General features: G+C 37.7%; 2 protein-coding genes across 2 annotated transcripts; one reads left to right on the top strand and one right to left on the bottom strand.

Moving 5' to 3' along the window:
* The first annotated feature begins 1,858 nt into the window (after positions 1 to 1,858).
* ppp1r15a (protein phosphatase 1, regulatory subunit 15A) lies at positions 1,859 to 4,440 on the top strand. Its single transcript, XM_017472614.3, has 3 exons — positions 1,859 to 2,084; positions 3,098 to 3,827; positions 4,026 to 4,440. Exons 1-3 carry the CDS (start codon positions 2,074 to 2,076, stop codon positions 4,395 to 4,397), a joined length of 1,113 nt encoding a protein of 370 aa, XP_017328103.1. The 5' UTR covers positions 1,859 to 2,073; the 3' UTR covers positions 4,398 to 4,440.
* Positions 4,441 to 6,318: 1,878 nt separating this feature from the next.
* Positions 6,319 to 15,059, bottom strand: acer2 (alkaline ceramidase 2). Its single transcript, NM_001200955.1, is given in 6 exon segments — positions 6,319 to 6,661; positions 6,862 to 6,999; positions 11,798 to 11,935; positions 12,070 to 12,211; positions 14,313 to 14,427; positions 14,690 to 15,059. Coding segments are annotated over 6 exon segments (825 nt in total). The 5' UTR covers positions 14,795 to 15,059; the 3' UTR covers positions 6,319 to 6,474.
* Positions 15,060 to 15,319: the final 260 nt, after the last annotated feature.

Raw genomic sequence — 15,319 nt, 5'->3', positions numbered from 1 at the left:
AAAGTACTGAGGGAGACAGTGTTAGAAAATGACATTTGATTGGCATGAAAACATTATTCAACATTATTACATAAACATTATTATGTAAGTTTGCAATATTTACCATTAGCTACAAAATGACTTGTTAGCCCATTACATTAGCTACTGGAATCGATGCTAGTCTAACTTGGAATTAGCAAAGACAACAGGTTAACTTAGTTAATGGTTAATGTTACCACGTTAGGGAAACTTGCCTCAAGGTGCCTCATTTTGCATACTGAATACTGAAACATTGTGTACCCTGAGAAGGTTACCGCAGATGATGAATTGGCATGATTCTTGAGTTATTTTCTACATTCTACAGGTGAACCTGACTGGATATTAAACACAAATAATTGGGTGGCAAACTTTTTGTAGGCCATTTGATTGATGTGTAGTATACAGTCATTAACTGAAGTACAGAGAAAGAGACCTTCAAAATTTGTAATGAGTCATTTGAAGGTCTAAATAAAACTGTAAGGAAAAAAAAGCATGTTTTTTGTTTTTGTTTTGGAAATGTAATTAAGTATTGTAATGTAATTGAGTATTTATTTTTAATATTACTAAGCTAAATATACCAAATAATACTTATAATAACTACTATAGTATAATATAGTAACAAAGTACAACTACGCAGGTATATTCCACCCTGAATATGTTTTCATGAAGATTTTACCCCTATTTTGTTGGGGAAAGTTAATTGCAAGTAAGACTAGGCCCAAATATTTTATATAAAATGTGTCTCACCTGGATGCCTTTTTCACTGGATTAGCTAATGGTTGTAAATAACACTTATTTGTTGGCAAATTTACTTTTGATCTAATATACAGAGGTCTATAGCCCTAATACATCTCTTCTGCATTTAGCTTATTATTCTTAGTGACATTTTTATGGGCTCTGTTTATTAGATATTTATGCTAGATACTGTTAGTGTCCTTACTGTCATATGTAGCCAAGGATTTTTAGTTTTCTCTGATAAAGTTTTGAATTTCACTTTCCATGCTAAGTTATGATGCAATCTAGCCTCAATTCTACGGTGCCTACTTATTTATTTATTTATTTATTTATTTATTTATTTATTTATTTATTTGCACTATTGCATGAACAGGAATATTACATTAATGTACACACTAATGTTGGCACAAGAATAGAGCTCAGAGAGATTAAAAAAGAAAGAAAGAAAAAAAACAACGAATAAATAACAAACATAAGATATTTCATAAGTAAAGGATATTATTCATTGTCCATTATTTTCAGTACTGTTATGGGTGATGTTTAGTCAAAGAGGTGTTTTTTTGTTTTTGTTTTTTTTTGCCCTACAGGGTTTTGGCTTCTATGTTGGGGCATTATGTAGTCTAGTCTCAGTTCCACAGTGTTTAATTAATCACTGATTAATAAATGAATGAATGAACGATTGAATTAATTTATTATATTTATTTATTAGACCATATAAGAACAACTGCTTGGACAGGAACATTAGTTTAATCTTAGCCTACTATAACACAGCTCAGGTACATAAAAATGAGAACAGACAAAGAAATACCACAGCATATAGTATGGCCTCGACATGTTACTTATTTTTATTCATTATTATCAGTACTTTGATGGAGGTGTGTAGTCAGGGTTTTGTTTTCTTGTCTCCCAGACTGGGTTTTTGTTTTGAATTTTGATTTCCATATTACGTTATGACGAAACTCGACCTCAATCCTACACCGCTGCTGTCTCCATGGGAGTTTCTAGAAACGTCACGTAAAACACATTAGAATCACGTGACTTTCGGCTTTCATGTTCGGGGGAAAAACGTCAGAGCTCTCTGCTCTATATAAGCCGCTGGAGTACGTCACTGTGTTATACCCGAAAGCCAAGACAAGAGAACTATTTAGAACCCAAACGCAGCGAGAGACGTTAAGGTTTGAAACCACGGCGGATTATTTCTTTATTATGGCGATAATTCCTTCACGGAGAAGAACGACTGCTATCTACAATTTCAACAGTTTCCGTATTTCAACCAGAAGCTTACATTGGAGCGCGCGCATGACAACTGGTTAAAGTGTTATGTATCAGAGGTAAGAGTTGCTCTGTTCTAGCTGTTAGTGTGGTCTTACTCGGATAGATAGAACACAAATCTTTTGTTTATAATATATTGTAGTAGAAAACGTTCATTTGTTTCTCTAAAGCTTAAACGCTGCTTCGTTCACGGAGAACTAACGTATAAAGTTGGCTTGACGTTGGACGGTCGATATTCGCAGATGTACACAAATTAAGGGACCGTCTCTAAAGTTACATATGACATTGTTATACACGTTTCTCACTTCAGTAGCATTTGAAGGGAATGACTGGAAATGCTGTTAATAATTTGGAATTCCTTCCACAATCTGTCGAAACATGTACATAAATAAATTAACCTGTACACAGTTCCCTACTTACAGTTTTCAAAAAAAAACAAAAACGCTCAGTTACCAAAAATGACAGTTTGTGTAGGTTTTTTTGGTTCGTGCATTGTAGGGTTAATAACGAAAATCTAAAAAGTGTGCGTTATAGATGACATAGATGAACACTTTACAGTTGGCTTTGTGACTGCAAGTCATTCCCTTCAAATGCTATTGAAGTTAGAAACGTGAATAACAATGTATGTCACTTTAGAGACGGTCCCTTAATTACCGCAAATCTGCGAATATCGAGTGTCTGTAGAATATAGAATGTTATACCAGTGTAGAGACGTACTGTTGACGTCATCAGCTTTCTGCATTTAGTAAACTGGTTAAACTGTTGTTTATCAGAAGAGTGTTGTAGTTGCTGTATTCTAATAGTCAGTTTTGCCTTAATATTTTAATAATGTCTTAAATATTTAAAATATTTTCAGAAAAAAAGAGAGAAAAAAAGGTACCATTCCTTCGTAAATAATTTTGCTCTTTATCCACTTGGGCCCTTGGCTCTTACAGGGGAAAGTCTGTCTGTTCTGTGTTACAGAACATTTGCTTTTATTTGTGTGACATTTTCAGGAAAGTTGTCCATCACTGTGTAAGTAAATATTAGTAGGCTACATCTTAAACGTAAATATGTTCTTCTTGTGTACCAGAAAAAAAGAGGCCATGACAAACCACACGAAGAATACGAGCCTAAAGGTAAAAGACGGGCCTAGAGAAAACAAAATGCCCAAAATTTCTGAGAAGAGTGTTAATCCAGAAATGAAGGAGAATATCCCGTCTGATCAACTGGCAGTTACAGAAGTTCTGGTCTCAGACTGGCTTGAATGTCAGTCTGTAGTTCCGGATAAAAGAGATGATGATGATGATGATGATGATGATGATGATGATTATGATGATGAGGATGATAGTGATGGTGAAACAGGATGGAGTTCAGAAGAAGATGAAGGAGTTTCAGAGATGTCCTCCGAGAACAGAGAGTTATGGGAGTCCTTCTTGAACCACAGTGATCCCTATAATCCACTCTACTTCTCCTGCCCTACTGAAGACAAAGTGAATCATTCAGACAATGATCATCATGATGATGATGAGGAGGAGGAGGATGAGGAGGAACCTGATTCTCCTCCTCAAAAGAAAGATGAAACAGAATGGAGTGAGGAAGAAGAATCTGATTGGTCAGATGAAGAAGATTTAAAGATGTCTGCAGAGAACAGAGAGTTATGGGAGTCGTTTGTGAACAAAAGCGACCCCTTTGATCCACTCTGCTTCTCCTGTTCTACTGGAGTCAAAGTAAAAGCTTCAGAGAACCACACAGTGTCAAGTCCCACAGCCAGTGATGTGGAGGACAATCCTGAACAGAGCACAAAGGAAAGAGCAACAAAGGTAGCTATTACATCACTATTACAACATGTGTTTCTTGTATGTAATCATGTGGCAAATATGTGGACATTTAAATATAAGAATTGAGTGATTATGACTAATGTTTATCAGCTTTCTGAGTCTTGTACTCTTATTGCACCATGTTGACATGTCGATTTACGTGTCAGAATTTGTTTCTCATTCTGTAATTGTCATTTTCAGGTGCGTTTCAGTGAGGAGGTGACCATACACTACATCGAATGGGACGCTGCGAACCAGGCTGCACGAGATGGGTCATGTTGGATGGAGATGGCGAGGGACAGAGATCGTTTTAAAAGGCGAGTGGAGCAAATTGGAGAGATCATCAGCCCGTGTCTCACAGCTCAGCACAGAGCCAAAGTTTTGGACAGACTTTCGAACCACTCTGATAACGTTTTAGCAGTTCAGTGTCGGCAAACAACAAAATACCATCAAAAAACTGAAAAAATCATGGCAGCTATCTCTATAAAGATTCTGTTATGGTGCTTATGTATTTGCTTCAAGACACTGACGTTATTGAACTGTTTTAATCAAACAATGAGAAACATTACATAAACAGAACAGAAAAAAAATGTCAATAAACACTGCATGAACTTTACATTTGCTCGTTTGGCTGATGCTTTTATCTGAAACATTTGAGGTAAGCAGTTGAAGTACGCAGTTGTGGGTTGTTCTACCCAAGGATCCAGAAATGCAAGCGTGTTAGTCCTTTTAATTTGAACTCACAAAATAAATTAATTGAAAACTAATAACACTCTGACAGAAAGATGGACATCTGACAGACCAGAGAAGAAAAATCACAAGTGGATTGACATTGTGTACAGTACATAGTACATAGTGTAGTGAGAATGCAGAGCTGGATATTATTCATAAGTGCACATACACCCATGCCCACTATCTGAACTAATTGAAAGAAAATGGACACTTCAGAGCAGTGGTCCTCAAAACAAACCTCAGGACCCTCTAGATAGTCCATGTTTTTGTTCTAACCCAGTATTGTATGAGATGACATGGAGCAAAAACATAGGCCATCTGTCTGGGAACTGGTTTGAGATCCAATGATTATAGGGACAATAAACCTGCATGTTACAGGCTGAGCAGAAAGCTGCTGAAAGTGGAGTCATCTGAGTCTACTACCACTGAGCTTTATAGCATCTCTTGAGAACCATTTCTGACATGTTTACTGTGTGTCACACTCTCTCATACACAAAATATTAGAAATCCCACATGTGAGGTGAAATTCAGAGAAAATAAAATGTAAGCTTATAGCAAACTCTCTAGCTCTAGAAAAGAAGACTTGAATGATATATTGAGTTAAGAAACAATGCTGGTAACATGGAACATTTTAATTACATAAATAAAACGAAAAAAGTCATTACATTTGACAAATTACCATCAATTATCAGCCATACCTACAAAATCATTAATTTGTTACAAACAGGAAAAATAATCTTTGTAGGAGTCATCATGTCTCCTTTGAGTACAAGACAAAAGTGTACTAGGGTTTGTGTTGTCCTGTAAGTGGACATAAGCCCCCCCCAGGCAGTTTTTTTTGGGCCTCTGAAATGCTGATACTGTTGCTGTGGAAATTTCAGTTCATGTCATAGCAAAACTGGCTCACTTCGAATGTGTTGACAATGAGATCATGTCATGCACAATTGCTTCAACAGCATGGCTTTCACTCTCGAATATTAAATTAAATTATCTGCGAACAGACTTTAGTTTCCACCCTCCATACAACAAAGCATGCATTTATATTCCCAAAATACATTCTCTCAGGAAACATGTGGACACATGAAACAGTAATATAACCCAATATAAGTAATATAATCACGAGGTAATTTTTATTTTGCTAGAACACTTGATTATAATGCAGTTCCATGCAATACTTTTCCCAGTACATTGTGCAACACAGCAGCACAAAATGGCTCACATACTAATGTCTGCATTAAGGCTAAAATATTCATATATTAATTGTAATCCGTCATACAGACCATACAGTGCAATTCACACAACTGGATATGACTAAAGATTAGACCAGTAATTTCATGTTTAAAGTTAAATGAATGTTCACAGCAAAATAACTCTACCCTGAAGGAAAATAATTCCGGTTGATAATACTGGTTGAACACTGATAAATTGTGGTTTGATTTTAGTTTACCATTAACATTGTTCACTTCCAATTTTACACTCAAATAATGAAAACAAGTCTTTAGTATGAAGAGGTAACAATCACACTATTAGAAAGTGCTTTATTAATGGTAATATGCATTGTCAAATCCAGTGTGCACTGAAGGGTTCACTATTTATATTGCTGGTGTAGGTTAAATATAATTCAGGGGAAATACCGCATTTCCCCCACAGACCAAAAGAAATGTCAGTGTTTCGCTGTGTTCATTTTGTGCTTGGGTCCCAAGAACATTTATTTAAAAAAAAAAAAAAAAAAAAAAAAAAAAAACCTCTCTTTTTTTTTTCATTTTTGGGATGTTTTCATAATAAAATATGCTTATGTGAAGTATATAAATTAACAATACAAACAAAGCACTTCATGGAGCCACTTAATCCTCAGTCTAAAGAATGCTCAGTCCATAAAAGTGCACTGATATCTGATATTTTAAGCACCACTATCTGATCATGTCACCTTGATGGATTGTTTGTTATGAACACAAAGCAGAGTTACATAGGGCACTCCAATGAAGGCCCACTTTTCACTGGGCCAGAATTTAACCACCGGGCCTTGTTCTGGAGCTTCAGTGGCTGCATCGAAGTAAGCGAAGCACACACAGCCAAGGTAGGAGGCCAGACATATCAGAATGTGCCTACAGATTCAAATAACATAATATTCATTCATTATCAAAATGTAGCTTTAAAAATACTATCAATCAAGAGTGAGATTGGATAACAGCTAATTGATGTGCACTCCAAAGAAATAATCAAATGCAGGTCCTATAGATAGTCGAGTGCGCTGCGTGTGCTCACTTAAACATACACAGTGGATACGACATGACTGTGCACTCACCAGGCGCAGTGGAGGTATGGGAAGTTTACAGATGACCACATCTCACAGAAGATACGGTCACTGATCCAGCACATGAGTGCTAGAGTCCACCACAGACCAGTGAGGAGGCCCAGCTTAAACACGCGCAGATTCTCACACCTGTACAACACATAAAACACAAACACACATATTTACATAAAAGCTATAACTGTTTTCACTGTTCACTGGTTTAAACTAGATAAGCGTTTAAGTAAGGCATAGTATCTTTGCCGGACTAAGTCTGTTTATCTCTTATCTCTCTCCACGAATATGCACACGAGCACTTGCTCTAACACCAGGAAGTCTCAATTATCAGAACAGGCATACGAGCACAGACATTCTGCAGTTAAAATGATTTAGGCTCTCTTAGCTGATGCTTATTATTAGGAGTAGACAGTAAGTACTACAAGTAGTACTTAAATACATGGTTCACTGGACTGGAACTTTTTTGAGTGTAAATAAATCATAGTAGTATTACTTGAGTGTTTTTATTTATTTATTTATTTAATATCAACTTTGCTACATTTATTTCTCATCACAATTGTAGATTAAGAAAAAAAAGTGCTTTTCATCCCAGAGAGACTAAATCAATTAAAATACACTATTTCCAAATTATTGCACAACCCAATCAAAATAAAGCAGTTTCCTACTGAAAGACCACACTTTAGGCACTTAAATGCTTTGGACAGCAGCAACAATGCCTTAGACAGTGGAGACAGATGAGCAAATCCTGGTCGCAATTTATCAGGTATCTTAATTTTTAAAAGACTTCAAAGGAAAATGTGATAATGATCTGAAAATTATACGAGCTAAAACCCGTTGTTGTGTGTCTACAACTTAACACATCTTACTAAACATTACTTCAGTGATGTTCAATCCATCAAGCAGAGAACAATGCAAGTAGTGCTACCAAACAAGATTTTTAATTGTGTTCTAGAGTAGCAAAGCGCACAGAGTAGAGGTGTAAGACCAGGTGTATGTGCAGATTTCTTTTTTTGAGTGGGGACAAGTTAGGGGTTAGCGTTTATGGAAGAGGGGGTCTTTTTTAGTGACAGATTCTGCTGTCTGGCTTGAGGGTGGAAGTATATTCCACCACTGAGAGTTTGAAGGTTCTGGAAAGGGACCTCGTGCCTCGCCGAGTTGGCACTACAAGGCATCGGTCGTTAACAGATCGCATGATGCATGAGGGAACATAAACCTCAAGGACAGTGCCGAGGTAGGAGGGTGCTGCTCCAGACAAGGTCTTGTACATGAGCATCACGTACAATTTGATGCAGGTAGCTACAGGAAGCCGGTGGAGCGAGATGAAGAGGGGTGTGACGTGGGGTTGCAGTGGTCCAGTTTTGAGAAAACAAGAGCCTGGACAAGTAGCTGTGTGGCATGATCAGTGAGAGGGTCTGATTTTCTTGATGTTATACTGAATGAACCTACAGGACTGTGCAGCTATTGAAATGCGGTCGGTAAAGTTGGTCACTGAAAGTCACCCCAAGGTTTCTGGCTGTCCCGGTTGGCTAAAGTGTGGTTGAACCAAGCTGTACTGTGAGGGTGTGGTTGATTGAGGGGCAGGCAGGGATTACAAGAAGATAAATATACCCAACGGCTGCTAGAGCCTACAAGTAATGCTCAGGATAATGTGTAAGGGGTATATTTGCTGGATAACTAACTATGCAGCCATGGCAACATGTCTGAATTAACCCAAACCTAGCAAACTACTGAAACCCTAACAGCTAGCAACATTACTTTTCCTTATCTTCTGTTGATAATTGAGGGTTTCGCTTCAGTTACACTTACTATTGTACTGCACTTGTCTCAGACTGTTGTGTAATGCACTTTATGCAGTCTTGCATACTGATGTGCAATACAACATGATTCTGGAGAAATGAAATTTTGTACCAATGCATACAAGGTATATAGAGGAAATGACAACCTCACTTGACTTGACTTCAGCATATCTCACTTGCTCAGTTAACATAATTGTTCAACAAATCATTCCTCAGATATAGAACATTTTCAGATCAGTTGTGTCAATAGTTTTTTTTAAACCAATCGACTTATTTACTCTTACTTGAGTAATTTCCTGATCACTACTTTTCCTTGAATGAATTATTACTACTGTAGCAGTACGTTTATTTTATGTCAGTGTATGTTTGTACGATTGCTCTCTTTCCACTTCTGCTTATTACAGAAGGCAATTGTAAATGTTCAGATGTTATGGGTCAAACTGTGTTCTAAGCATCGAGTGACTAACAACTACCTTCTACAGTAAACACAAATGTGACTCTTCTATCAAATAAAATATGAAGTAATCCATGGTCCAAGCCATAATCCAAGGATATAACCTATTAGTAAATGTATTAGTATTAGATAAACATTTAACGCTTCTATTCAGCAGATATAAATGTGACCCACAGAGGCAGACATGTAAGAAGTGCGAGTCAGATGTTCGTGAAGGACACTGTCAGCATTGTTTAAGCCTTAGTCAGTGACTTGCACGCACACAGATACTGGGAACACACTGACACACTGATCAGACCTGGTAAACATGGATGCTTTCTCACAGATAGAAGCAGACACTTTTATCTGCATAGTAATGTTAACTAGGTCTACAATCACGATTGATTTTTAAACTGACAGTAACACGTAGGTTTGATAAACTTGATTAATTTACATTAAAACATGTGAAGGTGTCAGAGACATTTGAAAAACTAAAGCTTTTTAATCTATCTCGCTCACTGCTTCTCTTATTTGCATGTTCATGCAATCAGCTGGCAGTGATCAATGAAAATCCCACTCATCCCCTCCACCGTGTGATGCATTTAGACTGTTATATAAAATCTTTTCTTTCTTTTTTTTTTTTTTTAAATTACAGTCTAGAAAACATGAAGCAGTCACAGATGCTTTGGTTTATATCTGAATAGATAATCAAGACATTCAAGGACATGACCCCAGTAAGAATTTGCTTAAATTCCTTCAGGAGGTTTGTTGGCGCCAGTGTAGTCTCCGCTGTCAACTGCGTGTTGGCCTCAGAAAATGACACTAAATCCTGAGGCACGGGGTTAATAATGATGGAACATTATTGTCTGCCAAATACCACAGCAGTGAGAGAACAGGAAGAAGACAGGGAGTGGAGGAAATATGAACATCGGAGCCAATCAAAACTCCACCAGAGAGGGTGTGAATACAAATCAATGAACAGCAAAGGAATAAAGGTAGAAACAAAATGTTTATGAAATTCATTAAAATATATCAAGAGCTTGGGATCTACCTTCTATCTGACAAAGCTGTGATTTTGTTTTTAAAGATGGCAAGTCAAAGCTCTATCCCTCTATAAAAATGCAGAGAAGGCAACCTTGACAGCCATCTCAAACATATTATTTCCTTCTATGAAATGCATGAAACATTTTTAACAAAGAATGGAGGACCTAGCCAAAGCACACACAGTGAAAGACCAAGGACAGGGAATCTATAAGCAGGGAAGAAAAACATCCCTGGGAAATTAGTGAGGGACAGCACATGGGGTGAAGCAGGAAGTGCCATGATTTAATATGATTTATTAAGAAACAGTACTTTAGAGGGGGGCATGGTGGCTTAGTGGTTAGCACGTTTGCCTCACACCTCCCGGGTTCCCTGGGAGGCTCCTCTGGATATGACTTTAGAGCAAACACTGTTGCAACTGATAACATTAAGAAACAAACTGTATAGACACTAAACATCCTGCTGAAGGAAATTTATTTCTGTGGCATATAGAATATGCATGTCTAGAGAAACGGGGGGGGGGGGGGGGGGGGGGGGGGGTCAACAACACAGAATACTACAGCTGTATAAAAGATTATAAAAGCCTTTCTTTTGTTTAGACTGATGAAATATTATGTTTTGTGCTGTGGCTTATACAATCCTTTATGCACATAAAAAGTTACTTATGTAATCACATGACAGGTCACAGAGCAGACGTGGAACAAACTGTCCCTGCATGCTGAGCAAAGCAGATGATCAGAACTAAACTTCCTGTTCTGAGACAAATGACGTCATGTGATATTATTTCCATAAAACAGAGCCTGGGAATGAACACTTACTGTACACTGCGGTGTAATACCAAGCACAGTCACTGAATCAGGTCTAGATCTTCATGATCAGTTTAATGATGATATGATGTATACAGGTGATTTCAGATCTATTGGAACAGCCAACTGTGTGTAAACAGTCCGCAAGGAATTGTGGGTGCTAACAGATGCTTAGCATTAGGCTCAGTACTTATGAATGGCAACTCAGGCATACTTATAACTATTGTGTACGCAGGAATATTCCGATGCCTGTACGCATATAAACATCGTATTTGGAATATGGCTGTAACCTGAATACGGACCTTAAAAAGAATTTGATGTGCATGTGAACGTGGTCACTGATTATTTTTCTTAAAACAGTAAACCTTGTCACGAGTTATTCCTTACAAGCCACTTTGGTTTTATAAAGTACAAAAATGCTGAAAACTTGAGTCCATACAACTCATGCTTCATATTAAATGTAGCACCGTGTCCAGGAGAAACAATATTTTGTTCCTCACTCCACACGTCCTTGATAACAATAAAGTTGACTTCTCCTGTTTGCTTAAAAAGGGCTGTGCCATGAAGTGAATGTGAAAAAAATAAATGAGGTTTTTGTACACAATGACGGTTTAGACATCTTAAAACCAAGCACAACATATTTAATAATATCAGTTATTTCTTTGTGGCGCTCCATTTACTTCCAATTTTCTATGTCTAGCATCACTTGTGTAAAAAAGTCATGACTGTGTTTTACACTTTTTCTTGTATTCACTAAATGTTTTAAAGCCACAAATGTAGAATGCAATGGAATGAAAAACTCTGGAATGCCAACATCATATCCTGAGTGTTTCGTGAAATGTGTTAGTCTCACTGACCTCTTAAGTTCTGTGATGAGAAGAGCCGTGCATGGAATTCCCAGTGTCATTAACGTAATCGAATTAATGGCAGGCTTAATGAAAGCCAGACCAGTGGTGATCCCAGAGAGGATGCCTATGACCATTTTAAACCTTGATCTGGAGAAACAGAGGGACAGAGAAAAGAAAGAAATACATTATACTTATGAACACAGTTGTGATTAAAAAAAAAAAATGTAGATACAATAATACAGAAATTGAATTAAACTAATGTGGCTAGTGGTTTATCTTACCTGTCTCGACGGAAAATCCTGGGCAGGTATCTCTTGGGGAACCACATGCCGATGGCACACATAAGAACCCAGAGTATCGCCAATTCATCCAGCATCTGTCCCAGGAAACTCAGGGTAGCATGGAAATAAGTGGAGCCAATTCCTGTGTAAAATGTACACAGAGTTTCTCTTTCCAACACAACCCAAGCACACAATATATGACCTATACAGGACATTGTTTTACTCTCTTGAGAAAGCAGAAAATATCAAGCTACATTTGTAAACATAAGCATGAATGGTATGGCTTGTTAGCAATTCCAACCGATAAATTATTCAATCATTTTCATGGACCCTTTTATGAACATTGCTTATGCAATCATATACACATACACTCACTCTACTTTACTACTAACCGAAAATTAGAATAACCTGCTGAGCAAGTGTGTATGTGACAGAAGATTTTCTTTCATTCAGTTAAACTGTAGTCCTGCCTTTCAGACACTTTTAGTAACTGGTACACAAACAACCCAGAGAAAGCAATCCAAACAGTCCACAAGGTTGTGTCAGCATTCTTCCTCACAAATACTGCATTCTGCTCAAACAAACAAGATAAATGTGTCCTTGAAATAAAGACAAAATTGCAACTTCAATTTCAGTGCAGATACAGCTTGGATATAATTATCCAACACTGCTGTTTGTTACTATGAGAGCTCCATGTAGCTTTAGTTCTGAATGTCAGCTATAAAACAAAATCCAATCCTAATCCCTTAAAAAACAGCCTGGTGTGAAATAACAGGAATGTTTCTGAACCAAAAAATGAAAAGTAATTAGGTCAGCAATCTCCTGGGACTGATTGTGCGCTGAAAAACATCCTGATGAATCAAGTGTTAGTGTTTGCACTGAGCTGGCTGATGATGTTTTATGGCTTGGGCAAACCAGAAGTTAAAATTACCCTCATGTATACTCCTGGGCAAAAAAAAAATGGACTACGTCCAACATGACAAAATGTTAAGCTTTTAATAGTCTTAACAACAAATCATTGGTTAGAAAATGAGCAAGAACTAAACAAATTTACTCCTGAGAATTCCTGTGCCACCATTTGCTGCAGTGAACAGTTTGGGGAAAAACTAGAAACAGGGAAATGTACTTATATAATCTTCTTGTATGCAAAGGTATAATCATGATAATGAGAAAAAATGTTTGATGCAAAATTCAAACATGTCTGGGTGTACGAAATTGAAGTAAAGTAAAAATAAAATAAATAAACAACAACAACAAAATAAAACAAAAAGCTGCCCACAAGTTTACTCATATCAAAAGCTATCCCATACTAAGTTACTTTATCTATGTGTTTAATTTTTGCTAATTTCCTGAACAATGATATGCTGTTGATAATTAAAAGCTTAATATTTTGCCATTTTTACCACCAAGGAGTGTACTAATACAAGACTGTACTCCTCTACTCAAACCATAAACACTACCAGCATGAGGGGGGAAAAAAAACTAGTCAAACTGCTGACAAATCAGCAACTGTAAACACTGTTTTCAGAAGGTACTGCCCAAAGTGTGGTTTCAAACAGCGTGAGGATGACAAACGAGACAAAAGACAGAGGTGACCGTTGTTCTCCAGCAAACTCTCTCAGTCTGAGGAGGTCAATGTTCTCACACGTGGCCTTGCTGGTGTATTTATGGCCAGCTAAAAATGAACATTTTCCCCAGCTGAGACATGAATATATTTTTGGAATAAGAAAATACATTGATGGGAACATTACTGGGGAGAAGGAAAAAAAAGCTTAAATTTAAACATGGATTTTGATCTAATTTGAACTTAAACACCATTGGAAAAAAATCCACCTTGATCTGAGCTCCTTCCATCTTCTTGAACAGAGAACAGCTGGGAGACCAGTGGTTATTTTAAAGAAAATATCACAACAGAAAGGCAATTAGAAAATCTCCAACTATAAGGATGCCATAAGGATGACGGAAAACACACAGTCAAATCTAGGCTTGGTGTGTATTTCAGCAGAAGATAGCTCAGTCCAAGCTGGATTTCACATCAGGCATTTCCAGTAAAAACAAAACAAAACAAAAAACAAAACAAAACAAAAAACCTCTCACTAATTTGCTGCAGAACTGTCTTTCCATCTCCATCATATCCATAAAACACACATCATTTAACAAAAGGTTATGACTTCAGCTATTCAGAGCCAAGCAACTCGTGTGTAGAGTTCCCCAGTGAGGTTACTTTAGGTCAGAAAACTTACCGACCACCACTAGGAGGGTCCAGATCAGATAGATGCCACTGTTGAAATGCGTGGCATACTGACGAAACAGACACATCAGAATAGGGGGCAGGATGAAGAATAAGAAATTGCTTATCTGAAGGGAAACAGATATAGATCTGTCAGTGAACTGGAAAGCAGACATGACTGACACACAGTCTGTGGAGTCTATATTTAACTCCAGTTGACATGGTGAAGTTTAGTGCAGCTTTAATACAAAAACAAAACAACAAACATGATCGAGTTTGTGTATTATTCATGAATCAATAGCCTACAGAATCGGAAAGCGATTAATGCTGTGATTAAACTCGTGAAGCCGGGCTACAAAGAAAATCCCAGGGAGTGAAGCAATGTCATACCGTGTTATAAAACTCTGCTATTTCTGGATAGATGAGATAATTCCCTTCACACCAGTCCACCTCCGAGCTCCCAGCCTGGAGCTGATCCCACAAAAGGACACTCATGTCTTAACCCCACACAGCGTCGTGCTTGTCCAGATAAACAATCCGCCTGCGTGCAGCTGCAGTCAGCTGACTGACACTTAGTTAAATAGCTTTAAACAAAGAGAAGGGAAAGAACAACTCCGATTTAAACTGCTTCTAAACCGCGTTTCCGTTTCACTCGATGGTCTGCAGTGAGTCGACTCATACGGTCCTGTCATCTTTGTGTCCAGCTCAAAGTATTAAAGTAAAGCTCAGGAGGACCGCTCTAACTAACTGTGTCTCCCTCTACACTCGAGATAACAACACGACGACGTGTGATCTGCGCATGCGCACGGACGTTAGCAAACACCGTTTCCTGCTTGCCTCGTGTCAGCAGCAGGTAGCTGTTAGTGGCAAAGTTTGCAGGTTGTCTAAACGTTAAAGAAGGTGAAAACACACAGAGTGCACATCCTTAGTCACGGGAACAGGACGAATACCAAGTGCAATGTGTGTGCAACAGGAAGTCATTTAGCATTCAGCCACCATATATAGGCAGTTAACGCGGTT

This window comes from Ictalurus punctatus, chromosome 7 (assembly GCF_001660625.3).
Source record: "Ictalurus punctatus breed USDA103 chromosome 7, Coco_2.0, whole genome shotgun sequence".
NCBI classification, from domain to species: domain Eukaryota; kingdom Metazoa; phylum Chordata; class Actinopteri; order Siluriformes; family Ictaluridae; genus Ictalurus; species Ictalurus punctatus.
Note: the sequence above shows the minus strand (reverse complement) of the source record. Positions and strands in the feature narration are given on the sequence as shown.

Bases quoted from the DNA above. Each gene is read 5' to 3' on its own strand.
- ppp1r15a (XM_017472614.3), top strand. The intron at 3,828-4,025 runs GTAGCTATTACA...TGTCATTTTCAG, and splicing joins CAAAGGAAAGAGCAACAAAG to GTGCGTTTCAGTGAGGAGGT.